At 37.2% G+C, this 20,520-nt stretch overlaps 1 protein-coding gene across 12 annotated transcripts in view; it reads right to left on the bottom strand.

The window, feature by feature from the left end:
• Nyap2 (neuronal tyrosine-phosphorylated phosphoinositide-3-kinase adaptor 2) overlaps positions 1-13,799 on the bottom strand; it is a 409,837-nt gene extending 396,038 nt beyond the window's left edge. For 6 of the 12 annotated variants that reach the window (XM_052750021.1, XM_052750018.1, XM_052750020.1 and 3 more), the window contains exons 1-2: positions 12,441-13,120; positions 3,576-3,812 (exon numbers count right to left, since the gene is read on the bottom strand). In XM_052750021.1, coding sequence (XP_052605981.1) covers positions 3,576-3,796 — 221 coding nt within the window. In that variant the 5' untranslated portion in view covers positions 3,797-3,812; positions 12,441-13,120. Of the gene's footprint in view, positions 1-3,575; positions 3,813-12,440; positions 13,139-13,320 lie in introns of those variants that run through there. The other 6 variants (XM_052750014.1, XM_052750017.1, XM_052750016.1 and 3 more) reach the window with 4 other exon arrangements.
• Positions 13,800-20,520: the final 6,721 nt, after the last annotated feature.

Genomic DNA, 20,520 nt, shown 5'->3' with positions numbered 1-20,520 from the left:
CTAAGCAAGTCCCCAATCACATTCAAAGACATCTATGCCATTTTGCTTTCCATGGGCTTAGCTTTTGGAAAAGAAAAGTGATTTGGAGAAGTTTCAACAATTTTGGGCTCTCATAGGATTCTTACACTTCCAAGATATTTACACATTAAATTAGAATTCCAGAAAAAGATTTGGGGTAGGGTTGAATAAAGAAGAACTGAGTTATAAGCAGCAAGACACAAACCACATCTTTTAATTTCTAAAACATTCAAGTGTTATAGCACAAGAATTAATGTTATTTTGGATGTGATTGTCTGTTTCTGGGTCTAGAGGATGCCCCATAATTCTCACTGTGATGCACACTTGGTCATTGTTACGTTACCATCGGGTCTCTGCTGGGTGTGAGCAGTTCTCAGACTGCTTCCCTCTGTAAGTCTTTTGTGACTTCCCCTTTCAGATCTGGAGTGAGAGAGGGCTGGACCTTAGTCTTTTCCCTGGCATACTGTGGTACACTGAGAGCTGTCCCAAGCTTCTGGGGCCTGCCCTGCGCCTGTAGCTACAATGAAGCTGCTAGCAGAGCAGGAAGAAGGGGCGTGTTCAATGAGTCTGTCTCTCTGTTTCCTTCCCTGCTGGATCTCCTCCAATGTTGTGGTTCCGTCATTACTCAGTCTTCCTTTGTGGCCCTCTGACTGCATGTATTGGGTTCTTCCACTGTCCTTATCTTGTGGGATTTCAGGTGCCTTGGGGAATATTTCCTGGGTTTTTGACCATTTTAAAATTTAAGTCCTCTCTCTTCCACTTTTCCTCTCATGAGGTGTGCACCCTTGACCCCCCTTCTCTTCTCTCCCTCTTTCCTATCTTTCTCTTTGTCTCTCTATTATAATAAGCCATTTCCATGTGGGGAAAAATATTTAAGTGCTAGGTGTCCTTGTTGTCCTGTAAGCTTACGATTTCAAAACCTATGGAAGATTAAGATATTTCTCACTCTTATCATATAGAACTCTTATTTTGTTCTCTACCCAAAGTCCTGGGTCTTTTCTCCAAACCTCCATGCAGAATATCTACCTGAGCCATTAAAAGGCTTTACAACATTTTTCATACCAAAACAGTCTCCCATTTCCTGCTATTTGCCTTAAATGCAATTCACTTTCAGTTTTTGCCATTTCTTTCTTTTTTTCAAAATATTTTTATTTTATAATTAATTTAATTTTTCCTATCAGCCACAGATTCCCCTGTCCTCCCTCCTCCCACCCCCCAGCCTTCCCCAGAATCCACCCCCCATTCCCATCTCCTCCAAGGCAGGGTCTCCCCTGGAGATTCAGCTCAGCCTGGTAGATTCAGTTGAGGCAGGTCCAGTCCCCTCTTCCCTTCACCAAGGCTGAGCCAAGTGTCTCAGCATAGGCCCTAGGTTCCAAAAAGCCAGCTCATGCACCAAGGACAGGTCCTGGTCCCACTGCCTGGGGGCCTCCCAAACAGTTCAAGCTAATCGACTGTCTCACTTATCCAGAGGGCCTGCCATTTTAAATAGAAACCACATCCTGCTAGTTCAAGCAATAATGGCACACACACAGGGAGCAACAACAACAGGCCAACAAGGAGCTCCTTGTCATTCATTCTCCACACTCTGTGCCTAAGTCTCATCAATCCAAAAGTTCCACAGTGTAGCTACCTTACCCCTTTTTACCACAGCCATCTTAGTTCCAACCACCATCAGTTCTAATAAATTAGAACAAAACAGGAGATTTACACACGTGATGTTTATTCTATTCTCAAGCTATGCTAGACTTAACTCTAATGTATAAGGTAGAAGTCAATGCAGACCATTTTCAGGTTTTCTTTCCAGCTTAGTAAGTGATCTGAGCTACCTTGTGTGCTTTGTAACACAGGAGGAGAAAGCAGTCTGATGAATCCAGCAAACTGAGCTCAAGTTCACACAACCACATCTCTGACACATCACCCATCACGGAGTGACAGGCTTTTGATGTGTCTCCACCTATCTGTATATTTGCTCCCAAGTGCCTTAGACTTCAGATTTCCACCCTATTCTTCATGCCTCTTTAAACACATGTCAGTAAAGCTCTTGAAACTCAGCCACTTCTGTTGTCACTGTATTTGGATATTTGTGCAGAATCCTATTAAAGGTGACTAATAAAACATGGAAGCTGGTGGGATAGATGTGTACATGGTGGTGCTAGGAAGAACCAAGAGGATGTTACAGTAAATCAGTCTGTTTGTTCACTTATAAAACAATTAATTGGTGATTTGCAACTGCAAGATTGCAGAACTCTAAATTGTAGTGCTATTATTCTCTAGAAATTATGTAACCGATTCTTTTTGCTTTGAATTTTTAAAAACTCAGCATTCAAAATTAAAGTAAAATGCTCGTATATAAGCAGAAGTGTGTCAGAAATGCTACATAGGAAAATAGTATAAAAAGGTACTTTGCATACTACAGCAAAAAAATCAATTTTAAACTGGGTAAAATTTTAATAATTCAGAAGTAAAACAGTATATTCTTCAAAATACTCTTCTGAAACATCTTTCCAGTTTTCTCTGTCTCCTTCCTTGCTCTTTTACTCTATCCCTCCTCTTTTCCTCCTTCCATCTTTCTCTAACATGTGAAATAGTTTCTTTAAATTACTAGTTTCGCGCAACATGGCCTTGCCTCTTTACAACCTAAATAATTGAACTTGAAAAAATATTTTCATTTCCTTAATATCATAATCTTCCCAGAGAGTATGTGACTGAGATATTAGATGGAAATCCTCTATGAACTATCCAAATGCCCTATCACTATTCAATCACGCAGATAACTGAAAAAAAGTAATTTTCATCAACTTTTTGAATTTTTGAACTTAGCAAATGAACTCCAGCAATAAAACAGGATTCCACACAGCAGCTTGTGACTACAGGGAAACAACCTGCTTTATTGTTCTGTAAAAAAACAAAAGTCGTGTATCATTCCTTTGTGTGCACACACCAGGTGCTTAACCTCTATTTGCAAGGCTACAGTCTGTGGCTCATCAGCTTGTCACTAGTAGGTGTTACATCATGAAAACAATTTTTTTGAACAAACTTGGAACCCTTGGTACCAAACCAAGAGGTGTAATCACCATAAAATTGCTCAGAAGCATACACCAAGGATTCTAAGTGCCTTCAGAGGCCCATACATATCTAATTATTGACTAGTCTTGGTCTTATTCTAGGAAGAAGATGAACTCTATTTTAAGGTAAGAACTATAAACATAGGCCATTAAAGGTGGTCATTCTCATAAAACTCTAGCTGCTAAAAGTGTGTCTGTGCTCCCTGGTGCTTTTACCAAGAGGTTGTTCAACACAAGCTTTTATGGAGAGAAAATTGAATTCTCTCCCTAGCCCAGCTGTACCTCCATATGCACAAAACACAAGCAAGTAACTGTTGTTAACTAAGGCCAGGATCTGTCAGAAGGATGGATGAGCTTTTGGTAGGGTCCAGGTGTCCCTTTCACTATGTATTCCACCAAGACTCTGACCATCCCCTTCTTGGCCAGGTGTCAGGAACACAATCTTAGCAGGAACTGTAGACTCTCTCATGGAATGCAGTGGTTTATACTTACCGTTTGATTGTTTCTTCCTGTCTTCGCCGTTTCTCATTCTTCTCTTTCAGGTAAGCCAGATTTGTTTCATTTCTCAAGCGATCATTCTCGCGAGCAATGTCGGATGCGTTTTGAATAACCAGACCGTCATATGCCTTCATCCCCATGTCCTCAATATACTGGAGAAAAGTGTCCAAAGGGTCTTCTTCAGGATTAGCACTCATCATCTTGGAGGGTATCATGGAAACGGGATGCTTCCTGAAGATTGACAACACATCATACCCTTAGCAAGGATGTCAAGGTTTGTCCCTAAGATTTTGTCATCTCAAATCTCAAAGGAGTTACCAGGCTCCTCTGGATGTATGTAGCTCTGATGAGTTATAATACTTAAGCTAAGGGTCATTGAGCTAATTCCATGGGTAAAGGTGCTTGCTGGCAGGGCTACCAACCTGAATCCTAACACCAGAATCCCTATAGTGGTAGAACATAACTGACTTTCTAAGTTGACCTCTGATCTCCACACACACACCATGGCATGCATGTTCATCTATGTGTACTCCTGCACCATAAATAAAGTAATGTCTTTAAAATGTATTTAAGACATAGTGAGTTAGAGTATGAAGGTGTTATAGAATACAATTAAGGAAAACAATAGAGTTAAAAAGGATTATGTCCCATTCATATTATATTAGATCTCTGTGTTCCCTTGAATGAAGCTGAATTTTATATAAATAATTCAGATTTATACACTTTAAGTTTTCCAATAAAGAAAAATGCCTCAGTATAAATTACAAGTTCCCAGAGTATTTGAAATAACATGAAATGTGTGTTATTTGATTATCAGATGCTCCATCAACTCAGCAACATTAGCAGGACAAAGGACCACAGTTCTGCCCTGCCACCTGTGAATGTGTAAACATTGTGTCTGAAGATAAATATTTAGTTTGTATGAATATAGACATAATTTTGTTTTTCAAAATATGTTGTTTTAATAACATAGATCCAAATTTTGTGTTTTCATTATCATAATGACATTTCCATGCATATTTAAATTAAAATAATGTTATGTTGGAGGAAAATTAAATTACATTTTGTCTTTAAATACTTAAGTGAAAATGTGTAAATCCAAAATGGCCATACAAAATATAATAGCAACCAGGAAAAACACACATTTGCCATATAATTTGTTTGCTTTCGAGACCCTGTGTTATTTTCAAAATGGCCCTCTATAATTGTTTCATATCATAATTTTCTATGATATATATATATTTTGTGTTGTCAGAACCACACACATTTTCAGCAGTCTGATAACACTAGCTTTGATATTATGGTAGCATTGATAGTTAAAAGTCCCAAAACTTTGAAAAACTTAAGTCATGGGTCTAATAGCTTGACAAATCAAAACCAAATCAAGCCGTAGTTTAAAACATGGAACTTTGACATGGTGCATCTAGCTCTCATAAGGGAATGACAAAACTTCCACTACCTACTGTGACATGTAGAAGAGATAGCTGTGAAGGATTTAGCATAGAACTCAGCAGTAGTATGCACATTAAAGTGCACTAAGATCACGACAATGTTAGTGAAGAAGCTTGGCAACAACATCCATGTGAAGTATATGTGTGCATTGATGGATGCATGCATGACAGATGGGTGGACAAACAGGCAAGTTTTAGAAATCACCATGATTTGAAGAACTACCCAAGTATTCACAACGAGGTAGAAAAGCTGCTTTAACAACAATAAAGAACAAAATTATATAAAAATAAAAATTAATCTTCTATGTTAATAAGACTTATTTAATTTCCTATTCACTGTGGCATAGAAAATGGATATAAGTGAGTGGAGTGTGGGATATGCCTGTCATGTTTAGAGACCCTTTCTCTAAACAAATAAAAATTTATAAAGTACCTTACAACTTTTACTTCCTTTAAAAAAATCATTGAACTGTTGATCAGTCCATCTGTTTACTGCAAAAGTCAAGAAGTTTCTTTTTCTAAGTATACATCAAAATCATCCTGAAATGAAAATCATATTTTATAACCTGGGTTGTAGATATAGATATCTTAATTCATATCAGAATTTATTAGCCTTTTAACTGATAGTTAACAGTTAACCCAAATTTGAATCTCATGCTGAATTTACAGATTTCTTTCTCAGTATTTGATATTTTAGGAACTGGAGGTTGTTTGTTGGCTTTGTATTAAATTTTTATTATGTTTTGTTTGATTTCTTAGCTCCAGTGGGTTAAAAAGACTGAATAGTCTTTTAATTCCAACTTTATACTATATTGAATTATATATAACATAATTGAATTGTATTAAGATTACATGCTTAAGTGGTGAGCACATAGGAGAGAAGAAAGTGACTGCTGTGAACAAATTCCATGTTGATAGGAGGGATTCAGGAGAGTGTCTTTCAGTTATCTAAAGTATTGCCATTACCGGAAATTCACTTACATCAGGAACATCTGCAGTAGGTACTCCAGGCTAAAAAAAGACCAGCCTAACTTTATGACAATTAATCTTGCCTAAGTTAAGCAAGCCAACTCAGTGTTATAAACCTGCTAGAGATAACACCTCAGGCTAGAATGATTCCTCCCACTCTGCCCTCCAGCAAAACTGCATTTTTCCCAGGTGCAAGAAGCATGGGTATCCAAAGGGTTGTATTTTAGTTATTTATTTTGCTGAGGATTTCTACCAACCCTAGTGATTCTCATACAGTTTACATATTATAATTATGTATAATCAACAAAGTAGTGGATTATTTCTGAATATTAATTATCATTATTAATGGCATTACAAATTACATGGAGTTTAAGTTGTTGTTCTGAGAAAATGCAAAAAATATTATTGCAAAATGTTTATACGTGGAAAATTTATTTTTTAACTCACATGGATTTTTTTTTCAGATGAAAATCAACCACTTTGTCAAGTCAAACTCCATATTATGAAAATGGGTTACATGTTTATGTGTGTGCCCATATCCACCTCCAGGAAAGTGTTTGGTCATATGATCATCCATCTATTTAAGAGTCTATTGGACACCTGCTACAAACAAGGCACTGATGATGGATGCCAAAGTATAATCTTCTAGATGTCACATTGCAGGAGACTAGAATAATAATTACATCTCATCTGATTCTCATACTGTTTACAATGTCAGCTGGCCATGAATTCTTTATTTCCCATATTTTGAGGATAAATGGGTATAGCTTCTCAACTTTGAAATTTGGTCTTTAAAATAAAATTAGCAGCCTGTCAATGATTAAGCTCTTAGTATTTTGTTTGCTGTCTCCATGGAAATTAGTTTGTGATGGGGGGGGGGGCAGTGAGGGGGACTCTGAGAAAGTCCTGTAGGACATAGGTACAAGTTTTTCCATGCACTCTAAAAATCTCAGATACGTTGTTTCTAGGTCTATGGCTTTGCATTAAATAATACCTTTAAGCTTCCCTTTACATTAACAAAATGATGGCAGCTGGAATGGACTATGTCATGAGGATTTGATTTAAAAAAAAAAAGTGTATGTGTTCAATAAGCCTGGTGTTGATATTGCTAGTAGAGTCTTTCACAAACTCTTTTTAAATCAAAAAATTTTATTACATTCATTTGTGGATCTTTTTTCATTGAAAGGTATATGATGCATGATTCCACAACTTCTACATGAAGGTCAGAGGACCACTTGAGACAACTGGCTATGCTGTCCTATCATGTGGGTCAAGGGGATCTTACTCAGGTTGTCAGACTTGGTGGTAAGTGTCTTTATCAGATGAGTCATCTGTCACCCACCCCCTATTGGTGTTTAAAATAAACTTGTTTATAAAATGCTTACTAGTGATTTTATTTTTTGTGTTTCTATGTGTATATGTATGTTTATTTATGTGTGTTTGTCTTAAATAATCTACCCACGTTTCAAAGTAAAATTAGTTTACCAAGGAGTCATGTTGCTAAATATAATAATTTCCACAGTTACAAATTGGCAGGGTCTGAATTATGGCTCAGAGATAGGGGCACTTGTGTGTGGCTTTATGACCTAAATTCCATCCTTGATCCTACAGGCAGTAGGAAAGAATAGACTAGTAAGAGCTGATGTCTGACCTATACATTCATGCTGTGGAAAGCATGCCTGAACACACACACACACACACACACACACACACACACACACACACACACACACATACACACACACATGCTCTTCCTTCATCATAGAAGTTGACATGAGAAAACTAGTAATCAAATAATTTGTAATAAAGACACTTATGCACGCCACCTCTCATTGTCCAAATCTGGAAAACAAGGGCACTAGGATCTATGGCCCACAATGCTCACTCCATTTTAAACCATCCAACTTTGACTGTCCAAGCTGAAGGATACGTTTCAGATGAATGAAAAATAGCTTTCTCATAGTGAACAGATTCAATAGAAAATTGAACCGTGTTAATTGTCTACCTTGTTATAACCACTACTATTTACTGCAATTAGCATGAAAATTCAGTAAATCATGAATATGTTTTCAGAATTCATACTCATGGATAAGATAGATGTTGAGAAAGGTATGTTCCATGTCTAGTCCATCTAAGACTTGACTGTAGCTCCTGCCTCTTAAATTACAATTCTGTTTAAAGGGACACAGAATTCCTCAGTCTTAGGAAATACTGTTAAAATGCAGCTGGGCTCTTGTGTTCTATGTAGCATTGTTAGATTTTTCTCAATAACTAACCATCTCCCTTACTTGACTTCTAATTAGACGTAGGAACAATAGAATGTAAAAGGTTGAAAGAGAACTTCTGCCTTCCTATGGCCACCAATAATATTGTGCACCATGTGTTTTGTTTAAAATAAATGAGAGACTTTTGCTGCCCATCTATACTCTTGCAGCAATATGTCTTCATTCTAAGAGTAGATATGCTTTCTTTGGAAGCCCCAGAACTGATCCAAATAGTGAAGCGCTATGTATGTGTTTATTGGAATTCGTGGCTAATTTAAAAATCATATCAGGGATCCTCCAGGGATAGTAGGTTAAATTACCAGATCAAATACCATGCAATACACAGTGAAATTCAGGTCTTTACTGTATGACTTCCTATACTTCTATGCTCTGCATTTTCCAGAGATTCTGTTCATTTAATATTTAGATTACTGTGCCTACAATCATGTCTTACCAAAGCTATAGATGTTGAGTTAAATATTAAAGTGGATGATTATTTTTTCAGCTTTGCATTACATTATTCTTACACTTTGTTACTTATAACCTGTTGACCACACCCTTCACAAAGACTACATCGTGTAATATTGTGACATTTTCTAAAATTTGAGGTTTCACTTAACTAAAGTGCACTAATTAAATTCTTACCATGGCCAAGAGAAATAAGCTAAGCATTTAACATTGAATTGAGCTTTCTACACACACACACACACACACACACACACACACACACACACACACACACACACATATGTTATACAGCCATCATTGTTCCTGACGAGGCTGAATATAAAGCTGATAGTGACATTAATTCTTCACAAATGTTCACCCAAAAATAAAACTCTCCATCACCAAACCCACAGCAAAAACCATGTAGGTCCAAATGAAATCGATAAAACATAAAATTAAAAAAAAAATACCATTTTCTTCTTCCCTTTCTGTAGCTGATACTTTCATCAAGGAAACTCAAATGCCAAGCCATGCTGTGATACTTAGTAGTAAAGAGAAATTTTAAAAAAGGGAGTGTTTTTGAAAAATAACTGCATACACATTTCTCTAAGAGCACGTGCTTCTGTAGCGTTTCCCCTCTGCTAGTGAAGAAACCCACTCTATGTGGTGTCAGTCTACAGAGTATTTAATACAGCACCCACTCATGGTGAGAGTGAGTTCCTCACAGCCACAGGCTGGTGTGGGGGAGAAGTCACACAGAAAGAGTCCAGTGACTGTTTAGGCTGCCTGGCTCTTTCTCATCTATGTCTGAGCATCTCTCAACATCCCATTGTCTAAAATTCCCAGCCAATTCCTCAATTAGTACAATTTCCTGCGTTGCTAGGTCCACCACCCCACCTCTGTAAGGGTGGACCTGATAGAGGTGCACACTCACTCAATAAGACGGAGCCCTGTGATAAACCTGATAGTTCCACTTACCTAGGTAGAAGTTTCATGTGTACCAGCATCCTTTGAGTGAACTAGCCTCCTGGGCACTGGTGTTTTGTTTTCTTTGTAAACTATTTATCCCAAATTTCTAAAATGAAGCTGTCCTCTACATGAGATTTGGCTTTTCAAAGATACAGAGTGGTGGCAACTTATTTAATCTTTATTTTCCCACCTATATTGAGCGAATGAGAATGAAAAAAAAAACCTCTAATTTAAAAGTAAATTGTTTCCCCATATGTAAAGTCCCATAAGAGTTTCTAAATTTTAGGCCATAGTGAATACTAAAAGATAATCTTATGATCAGAATCAGGTAAAGTTCATTTTATGCTATTATCATAATGTAATTTGTGATACACTGAAACATCCTAATACATAGGAGAGAATAAATGCCTTGATAAAAGACTGGATACTTGACCGTGACTTTATACTTATGTTTCAATTTATTTGCAGATGGTGCAAGATACCTAGTTTCTATTCTTTATACATTTTTGAGGTTTTCAAAGGATATTTGTCTTAATGCTATATGAAGTTCTTGGAATGTGAGTTATTAAAATTTGATTTTCCCTCTCATTCTCCTCACTCCATCTTTCTTGAGATGGAGAATCTTAGAGGGTTAGGTCGAATGAATGTTTCCTCATGTGATTTTGACTGGTTTTTTTTTGGTGTGGTTGTTGTTGTGTTGTTGAATTGTTCAGCAATATAAAGACTATTTTACATTATTTGCATATATTTGCACCAATCTAAAATCACATACCACACAGTGCATATGAAAATATAAGTATTTAGTAATCAGACTTCATATACATATGTTAAATGCATATGCAAATTCGTATCTAAAATTTGCTAACTTCATAGATTAGGACCAAATCAAGACTAGCTAACACGGTTAAAACCCATAAGCCATGCAAACCATGTCAAAAATATTTCTGCAATAAGAAACTTAACTAACTGTCAAATACTAGTGTCAGAGATTTTGATCTGTGCTTGGAATCCTGTACCCTACCCCACAAATGGTCATGTTCATATTCTCATTCTCAGTGTTCTCAAAATGCAGCTGTTCTGCACAAAATGGGGAAAGAAGTTACCATCAAGAAAGCCTGCAGGAGTCACTACAAAGGCACTGATTGCTTCTTTCTCAGAAAACAGATTTCTTTACAGGGAGTTTTTCTTCACTACCTCCCTCCCCTAAATTGGGAAGTGGGCATAGATCATGCAAATGCAGTAGCATCATCTACTAGGCATCTCTCCCGACTTCCAGGTTGTCATGGTGTCCTTTACCAAAGGTCTTAAAAGATTGGCTACATCCTCTCTAATATTAAAGGCTCGAGCAAAGTGCCAGTGGCTAAGGGACTTTGTGGAGCCTTGGGCCAATCGGTTCCAGACGCTTACAGGGCAGTATTTGCAAAGTAGACATAGTCAATTTAATAAATTGCTGACTGGAGCTACAATGGAAACCATCTAATTGAGTTGATAGTCTATGACTGATTGATTTATTTTAAACAATAGCCACGATTCTTTTCCCAGAGATTTTTACACTTCTGTACAACTTTCCAAACCATTCAAGTTTTATAACTCTGCTTTGTAAAATTGTAGAATTTTCCCACAGGTCTGTTTTCACAATTTCCTAAGTCTTAAGTGTCTTTCACAGAATTCCCTTCTTCTCTGAGATGGACAAAAACATGTGCTACTTTTCAAAGTAAAACAAAATCATTTGTACACATCTGGCTCTTCTTTGCTCATTCATTTTTAAGTTAACACTTAACAATACATCAAATAAATTGGAGTGTGTCCAAAATGTAAAAGTTAAGAGATCAGTTTTTGTTCTTGCTCTCTATTCATTATTCTATACTAATTGATTATAAATTGGGGATACTAAAATTACCAAAAATATACCATATAACCTCTTCCATTAAATGTTCTTATTTTTTTTCACTACATTTAGAAAAATAAAAAAGTACTCCTTTAGTACCAAAACAACTTTAGTATTTTTTAGGAAAGATGAACATTTCTAAACACAATATTTTCCCAGATGTGCAATACCTACCTACATTTCAAGTACTGAAAATATTTCTGGGTAGTTTTGGAAAATTAGAATGGAGATATTCCAATGAAATAAGTTCATGTCCCAAGTACAACAAGCCCACCTAAAGTTCTTCAGAAGATGTACATTTTGGTGAGACTAATGCAATCTTCATGATATTGACTGGTATTAAAACACATTTTCAGGAAAGTATCTATTTGGAGTCAGACAGAAATAAGCAGTTTCAGCTTCTAAGTATGCCCAGCAATTTGGATATTTTGTGGTAGAGTGTATATCTTTCTTTCTGAGAATGCAAAATTGGGCTCTCATTGATGACACCAATGAACTGAGCCCATTGTAAAATATTTATGGTATGGAATTAAGACAAATAGCAGCAAACGCAACTTGAGTAGCAATTAATGACATGGAAATACTTTCAATTCTTATAATAATTAAACATAGCTTATTTTACTAATGGAGATCTATTTAACATTTCCATGGCAATCAGTAAGTGGGTAAGGGATTAAAAATAGCTGGGGGCTCACGAACACTGTGGATGCCCAGGTTGTATTTTTATTTCTGCTCCACCTAATAAAACATGCAAACTTCAGCATTAAGTATCCCTAACTAAAATCTATCCCATTTCATAACAAATAGCTTCCTCTATTTAGTTCTGGATTTAAATAGCATGCTTATAGAATCTGAAAAATGAGATACATACCAAAAATTAAGTCCCCAGGGAAAGCTAAGTGCAATAGTCAGGAGGTGACTTGGGTCTGTCAGAGCCCTCTCTCAGGGCTGGTCTCGGGGCAGTTCGGTAGGAGTAATCCAGCACCATAAGAAACAGACTTGTAGGTCAGTTCAGCTTTTCTTCAATTAAAGTGCATTATATCTGGATGGGAAAAGTGTTGAATCCAAGATTCTTCATCACTAGAGACCAGAGCATTTTCGATGTTCTTTCTATCGGATAAAATGCCCTTTAAAGTTTGCTAGGAAGATGCAGTGGCAGAAGACAGCTGCTTGCTTCCTTAAATCGACATTCGGAGAAAAGAGGGCATAGCTAATGGGTGGGGATGAGCGCACAGCCCCTCTCCTTCCAGGTCCAGCAGGGAAGAAATTGAATGATTTTACCCACTTTGCTACACAGATGATTACAAGACCCGAAGCAGTCACCAAGCTGGCTAAGGTACCTCATTTGATCATGTTCTGTGAAGACAAAAATAAATGGAGACAAAAATCAGACACATCCTCTCTAAATGTCTCCTTTCAGCCCCAAAGAAGATGCTCTTTCTCGTTGCATACATACAGAAGGTTTGGAGAAGCCTAGCTTGTAGCATCGTCCCTCCCCCATGACAACCAGCTTGCTCTGGCTCTGGTCTCTCTCTCTCTCTCTCTCTCTCTCTCTCTCTCTCTCTCTCTCTCTCTCTCTCTCTCTCTCTCTCTCTCTCTCTCTCCCTCCCTCCCTCCCTCCCTCTCCCTCTCCCTCTCCTCCCTTTCCCGGACTCCCTCCCTTCCTGCTTCTCTCCTCTCTCCAGCTGCCTTAGTCTGTTGATGCTGCTGCTGCTGCTGATTAATCAGGGGTGCTGAAACAAAGAACCTACCTTCTGAAATAAGCAGTAATCTCTCTCCTCTGCTTGTGCAATCCGCCTGCATCGAATAGCAAAGCTGCCAGCATCCTAGCACCTTGGATAGTTCCCACACCCTAGCCCCACTGGAAAGGGAGACAGAATGACTGAAGAAATGGCAAGAAACCCCAAAAGCAGCACCGATTTCAGCTCCCCAGGGGCTCCCATCCTCATTAAAGGCCTCCCATCCAAGCAACAGAACGTGTCTCTTTTATCTAACTGAGCTAAAGTCTGATTTGTCAATAACAAAATAAAAAGAGAATAAAGAAACCTCTTCGTTTACATCCACTGTTTAGCATTAAATCAGTCTTTTTGGAGAGGAAAATTTAAATTAATCAAAATATGGTTCTTGTCTGGAGGATAAATTTAAGTTATAAGGTTTTCACCCCAGTGGGGCTAATAAAAATGAGCAACAACTTAAACGGAACTCTCGGATCTCAGTTGGATGCCCTTGTTTGATATCAATTTTGCCTCCACCCACCCTGTACAGCAGAGCCATGCACACAATTACTGCTGACGTACTTCAGGCTGCTGCGTTCGGAGAGGGGGGAGGAGCCTTTTAACCTCATCAAAACAGCTTGATGCCACCTGCTACCGTGGCATGAGAACAAAACTAGCCCACTTGGAAAGGAAGTGCACAGTGCACGTCCACAGAACAAAGGTCTCCCTGGGACCTCAGTGTCTTAACCAAAGTAAAAGGTATAGGGATTGTGGCATATGCACCCCTAACTCCTTCAGATTCACTGCAGACATGCTTTAAGCCATTCTATTTCTTGCCTTTCCCAAAGAGATTCCAGATTCTTTTTCTAATATTCCACCGATTCTGTGTGTATAATTTTATTTTATATACTATGAGGGACAGATGTGTATATACTTGTGTCCACACATACACAATATATTTATATACTTGTGTGAATATACATATATATATATGATTATATATGACAAATCCAAATTTTCAAGCTTGTTTTTCCTCAGAGTAAATGATGAAAATAGATTTTTTTTTAAAAAAAAATACGTTGTTTGTATATGGTACAATATACTGATTCCTGGCTCTTATTCTGTGTAATGACAAGACAAGAAGGCAGAAAGTAGAGGAGGGAGATGAGAGGGAAGGGAGGGTAAGACTAACAATAAGGAACTGGGCTGAAAGAGTTTTTCGTGAGAAAATGTGTCTGTATTACTGCACAGTGGTCTCGACACTTTTTTCCATGTCACTTTCCCCCAGCAACTTTCATCGTCAATGGCTTCTGCTTGCAGGCTGCTCTCCTTTGAGTTAAACATCTTGATTTAGAAGTAATTCCATATGAAAATATCCTTATGTACTGATAAACCGTATTGCAGTAATCTTGAGGTCACCTTCCTAATTCTTAAATGAGAAATAGGACGGTGCTATGGTTTCATATGTTTTGTTTTTAGAGTTTAACTTAAAAGTATCTGGGGAGAAATAAATTCAACACATTATATTGCTGGATATATTCCTAATATATATTACTCTATGTAGCGCAACATTCTCTAACATACATTTTAAAGCTCACTGTGGATTTCCATGTCTTTGTGTATCCAGCTTATGAATGGACCAGGATTTCCATTTAATGTAATAAGATGCCCTGGAAGATTAGATATATATGCAAAGAAAGGAGAGGAGTATAGGTGGGGAAGGGAGGAGATAATATCAGATGTGTCTTTCTCAAATAATTTTTCCCTCCCTTTCCCAGCCAGCCCCCCATTTCTCGTGTTAAAACCTCAGCATGTCTCAGTAAACAGACTCAAGTACCACTTATAATCTGGCAACAGCTCCCATGCTGCGACTGAGAGGTTTACTAATGTGTCATTATTTTTGATAGTAAAGTGCTCTCATAAAAGTTGTCTTTCACCATGGAGCCAAAGTTGAAAAATTGTTCTTTTTTTTTTTTTTTAAATAAGGAAATCATACTACAGACATTTTGGGAAGTAGAAATACTTTTATCATGATCGATAATTTAAGCAGGTTTAGATGGCGATACTTTGAACTACAGAGAATATGAATAAACATGGGTGAAATCCCTCTACATGTGTGGGGAAACAGTAATCAGGTAAATGAAATGACATGCCACCAGAATCACCAGCTAATCAGGAGTAGAAACCAAGTCACTGGCTCTCATTCTCATTGTCTGTCACAGTGGGGTTGTCACCTGGACTCCATGCCAGAGAATAATTCCCAGACAGTGACCAGTGACACACACACATACACACACACGCACACACACACACACACACACACACACACACACACACACACACACACACACACACACACATATGGTTGACAAGCATGAAAAGGACCTGACAAGTTTTACTACAAAATTTCCAAAAGGAAAGGTTAGTTTTAAACTCAAAAGAAGAGAAATAAAATGTGTATCACGTAGTTAGTCTTTAAAAGTGCACATTTCCAATTTGGGGAAATGGTACGATATTAGCTTCCCATTGCCGCTCTCTTTTCTCTTTCCTGTCCCATTCCCTCCTTCCTTTCCTTCATCTTTCCTTCTTTTCTACTTTCTGACTCTTTTCCTCACACTTCCTTTCCTTTCTTCTTCCCTTTCTTTTCTTTCCTTTTTTTCCCCAGCGCTTATTTACTTCCTTTTTTTCTTGTCCTTTCATAATACAGAATAAGACCCAGGAATTATGTCACCATGCGCACGTGCTCAATGCCACAATGCCTTCATTCTAATCGGACAACTTTGTATCTGGAGATATATTAGTGTCTAGGAGTTTGTGACATCTTTGGGGTTTGGTGTCTTGAACTATCTTTTCAAATGTCAATGAATAAAACAGAAACGACCTATTGTTAGTTTTCAAACAATCTTAGAAGCAAATCAGCTTCATGTCAGAAAAATGCACATCAAGTATGATTAAAATTGAAAATCTTCATAAGGATAAAAATGTATAAATAACCAAAAATCTCAATGTTTAGTTATGTGATGATTTTTTTTCTATCTTCACAGAGTGGCTAAGTGTCTCTGGTATACCTAGGAAACCAGATATTGGATGTCTCATAGAGGAAAGCTCTCTAAAAGTACTTAAGGCAGAGTAAAGTCAGCTCTTGTTATTGTACAACAACAATTTGGTGCTTTATGGGTTAAATAGACCACTTCTGTAAACTCAGAGGGGGAGGAGAGTTCTGGAAATGTGTCTCATACTATAAACCAGTCAGATAGGAGGAATACCTTTATGTGTAATAGTCACACATATGATAGAATTCATAACTGACATAGAACAATCCAGTTGCCTAAAATTCAGGAGGCACCAAGCATTCTCTGAAATTTTGTCACAGTTTTTAACAAAGCCTTCCTAGTATTTTCCTGTGACCTGTGTTCCTTCTCTTATTCATTCCAATTAGCTCAGGGAAATGAACCCCTATTATAACAAAGTAATTCATTAAGCAAAAAGCTAATCTCCTTCTCATCCAATAGGGTTATCTAAGTCACCCAGAACCAGTAGGAGAGGAAAGTCTTGAGAGAATAAGAACCATTTATCCCTCTTCACTTTGCCTGCAAAAACTTAAATGTCAGCAGAAGCCACACTAATGATGTATATAGGAGCTGGCGAGCTATGTGTGGTACAGGTACTGCCCAACCCAGGTATTTGGTGACTAAATAATGACTAGTAGTATAATAATACTCACAAAACTAAACTTATAGCATCTGGAGACAAACTGATGTTCTGTGGCACATTCACGTGGTAAGAAATGTAAAAAAGGTAACAGACAGGGATACCACTGCTTCCTTTGAATCAATGAAATGAATCCTTTAGTGAGTGTTCATAAATATAGATGTTTTCATCTCTATTCTCAAACTTTTAAAATTGCTAATAAAAAGACACTCCATGACCAGTGGAGCAGACACCTCTAGTCCATCCATACAAATTCTCTCTTCGAATGAGTCATATCTACTCCAGCTTTCTTATCCCTTCAAGGCCTGTCCTAACTCACTGCACTCAAAAGTTGGTGCTTGCTGTATGTTCTACGAAATATCCCGTGAAGGATTAAAATTAAAGTCTTGAGAGTTTTGTCATACACTGCTTACCATATCTGCTTAATTATTCACATGGGCTTGTGTAAAAAGGAATGCCATTTTCCTTTCTATCCCTAGGGTTCGAGCTCAGTGATGTAGATGCCACCAGAGTTGGAGGTTTGCTGAAAATATACAAAACTCCAGGCCTCAACAGTTGGCATATTCTGCACACAAGTATGAACTTCAAGGTACCTATCTGATGAACATAAAAAGATCATCTTGCCGGGCGGTGGTGGCGCACGCCTTTAATCCCAGCACTCGGGAGGCAGAGCCAGGAGGATCTCTGTGAGTTCGAGGCCAGCCTGGTCTACCAAGTGAGTTCCAGGAAAGGCGCAAAGCTACACAGAGAAACCCTGTCTCGAAAAAAAAAAAAAAAAAAAAAAAAAAGATCATCTTAAGCATGAAACTATAAATGAATATTTAAAAATAAATGTTGTAAGCCAAATGCTAAATGCTTAAGAAAAAAATCTGCACTTTTTCCACCACCTGAAAATTCAGACTTCCAATATGAAATTAACTAGAATTGATAGAGGAATCCACATGAAGAGTCACTGGATGTATGAACATGTGGCTCCGATTTAAAGGAAACACAAATTTCTTTTGGAATACTGTGTTAGGTCTGAGGTTTATGAGAAAATACTACACTCTGTGTGCCTTACATATTTCTAGCTCTTCAGGCCAAGATCAGGGTGCTTGTAGACTTTTCTCCTCATGAGGACCCTTTCTGGCTTGCTGAAAGGAAGGTGCTGGTTGATCTTCCTCTCCACATAAATCAACTAATCCAGTCTCAGGTTCTCACTCTCTCAACATTAGCTAAACTTAATTATATCTTGAAAATCTGGTCCCCAAATATCACTGCCGTTGGGGCTTTTGGCTTCAATCTATGCATTTGGGAGGTGCAGTTTATAACAGAGGTATGAAGGAAGTGTGGTGGAAATAGAGAAACTTCTTCTGGAATAGATAGAATCAATTTAATAAATAGTTATGCCTTTATAAATTCATTATAGTCAATGTGGCTTAAATTTGACTAAGATTGATAATGAAAGAATTTGATAGCTATTGGCACATATGTCCTAACTGAGTAGTAAAATACCTTATAAAACTACATTGATTTACTTGTATGAGATAAGACTGTAAATCAATAGAAAAGGTTAAAAAGTCTAAGAAAAGAATGTATAGGTATTATATCAAAAGACAAGCATGTGTTTTAAGAATTAACGAAAATAGAGAAATGCAAATGGATACATATATAGACACTTCATAATTCACAGTATAAAATGAATCTAGACACTTGCAATTGAAAATGTAGTACAGAACCTCCCAGTGAAAATATTTGAGGTCTTGTTGAATATGCAGAGGTCTGGGTTACATCACAAACTCAGTTTGGGATGCTATAAACAGATTCCATAGAATCTACAGTGTAGATTGACTCTCTTACACAACAGAATGTGATTTCTCCACATTTCAGAGGATGGGTGTCATGTATCTGGCTGGCAATATTGTCAGGCTCAGTCGATGTCACTCTTCATGGTTCCTCATATAAGGGAGGAGATGACTATGAAGAGGCAGAGACAAATAGATGACAGACAGACAGATAGATATATGACAGATGTTGATAGATGATATGTAGATGATAAATAGATCCATGATTGATAGATGGTTAGTAGATTCATGATTAGTGTATAGATAGTAGATAATTGATAGAATTTATAGTTGATATATTCAAGATAGATAGATGATAAAAGGAAGATAGAGATGGAGGGAGAGAAAGAGAGGAGGAGGAAGGAAGGAAGCAAAGAGTGAAGAAAGGAAGGAAGGAAGGAAGAAAAAGGAAAGGAAAACTGGAAATGGTCCACCCAACGATAACACAATAGACAGAGAAACTGAATGAAAATCAAGAAAAACAATCCATAAATATTCAATATAATTAAAGAGGAAATATTATAAAGTGAATTTAACTGAACACTGGGAAATTATTTGCCATACTATATATATATATATATGATATGGGATCTACCGGTTACGTATGGTTATAATATTTTAAAAAATCATTATATACATGCAATAAATAATCATTGAAGTACTAGACAATAAAAGTACCAGGAATGCATCAATAATTAAATAAGAAAATAAGATGGAGAATAAGTAGAGGAAATGATGATTAACTTTAGTAAGACTAAAAAGTAAATTAAATCAGCTGAGTCGGGTTTTAATAATTGTCATGCTGGTGTATACGAGGAGAAATGGACAGTTGTGTGAGCATTTCCATCAAAAATGCAGGTTAATCTGGTAGTGTTTTACTGTTTTAGTGGGCATGGTCCATGAAACATTACTTCTACTCTAAGTATGAAATAAGTGCTAAACTCCATGGTTGAGGCTTTTTGTGCTTAATAATTGCAATAAAATGAAAGCTCCCTGCTTATACATCCTAGAAGGTGGAAAATTTAATTGTTCCACCACCTGTAAAAATATTTTCATTTCTCTGACTGTAGATATTACAAGGAGTGGGGCAAGGGAACTGTCCTTACAACTGCCACATTCCTGCACTACTTGCCTTATCTGTATTCATGTGACAATGCACAAAACATGTAACCTCTCCTTGCCTGAATTTATTAATCCTGAAAATGGCAGGAATAGGAGTATAAAACCTGTTTATTATAAAGATTAGTAAAAATTTCATTTCAGTATATCATGCACTTTGGCCATATTCAATCCTGTTGCCTTCTCCTGTGCCTTCCCCAAACAGCACCCTACTGCCTAACAAATTCATAATAGTAACAGGAAACAGAATGGAAAAAAATAGCTATTATTAAATATGTCTTTGGCAAGTTACTATTTCGTTATGTTACAAAATCCAAACAACATTTTTTTCATTCATCATCTCACTTGAAATATTATTTTACCTAACCTTCCACGACTTTGCATTCTTGGTTTTCCTCTTATTTCAGTGACCTCCCCTTTTTTATATCTTTGCTGATTTTAAATTTTTAGTTCTAAATTTGGGAAGTCCCAGATCTCACTCCTGGTCCTCATGTCCTCCAGTCCTGACTTCTCTTCCTGATTTTCTACTCTGAAAAAGAAAATCAACACAGTCACTCGTCATACCAGCCATACTAATTTTTCA

The sequence above is a fragment of the Peromyscus californicus genome, unplaced genomic scaffold (assembly GCF_007827085.1).
Source record: "Peromyscus californicus insignis strain IS unplaced genomic scaffold, ASM782708v3 Scaffold_21__1_contigs__length_65335640, whole genome shotgun sequence".
Lineage (NCBI taxonomy): Eukaryota > Metazoa > Chordata > Mammalia > Rodentia > Cricetidae > Peromyscus > Peromyscus californicus.
The sequence above is the reverse complement of the archived record's forward strand: the minus strand, read 5'-3'. Positions and strand labels throughout refer to the sequence as shown.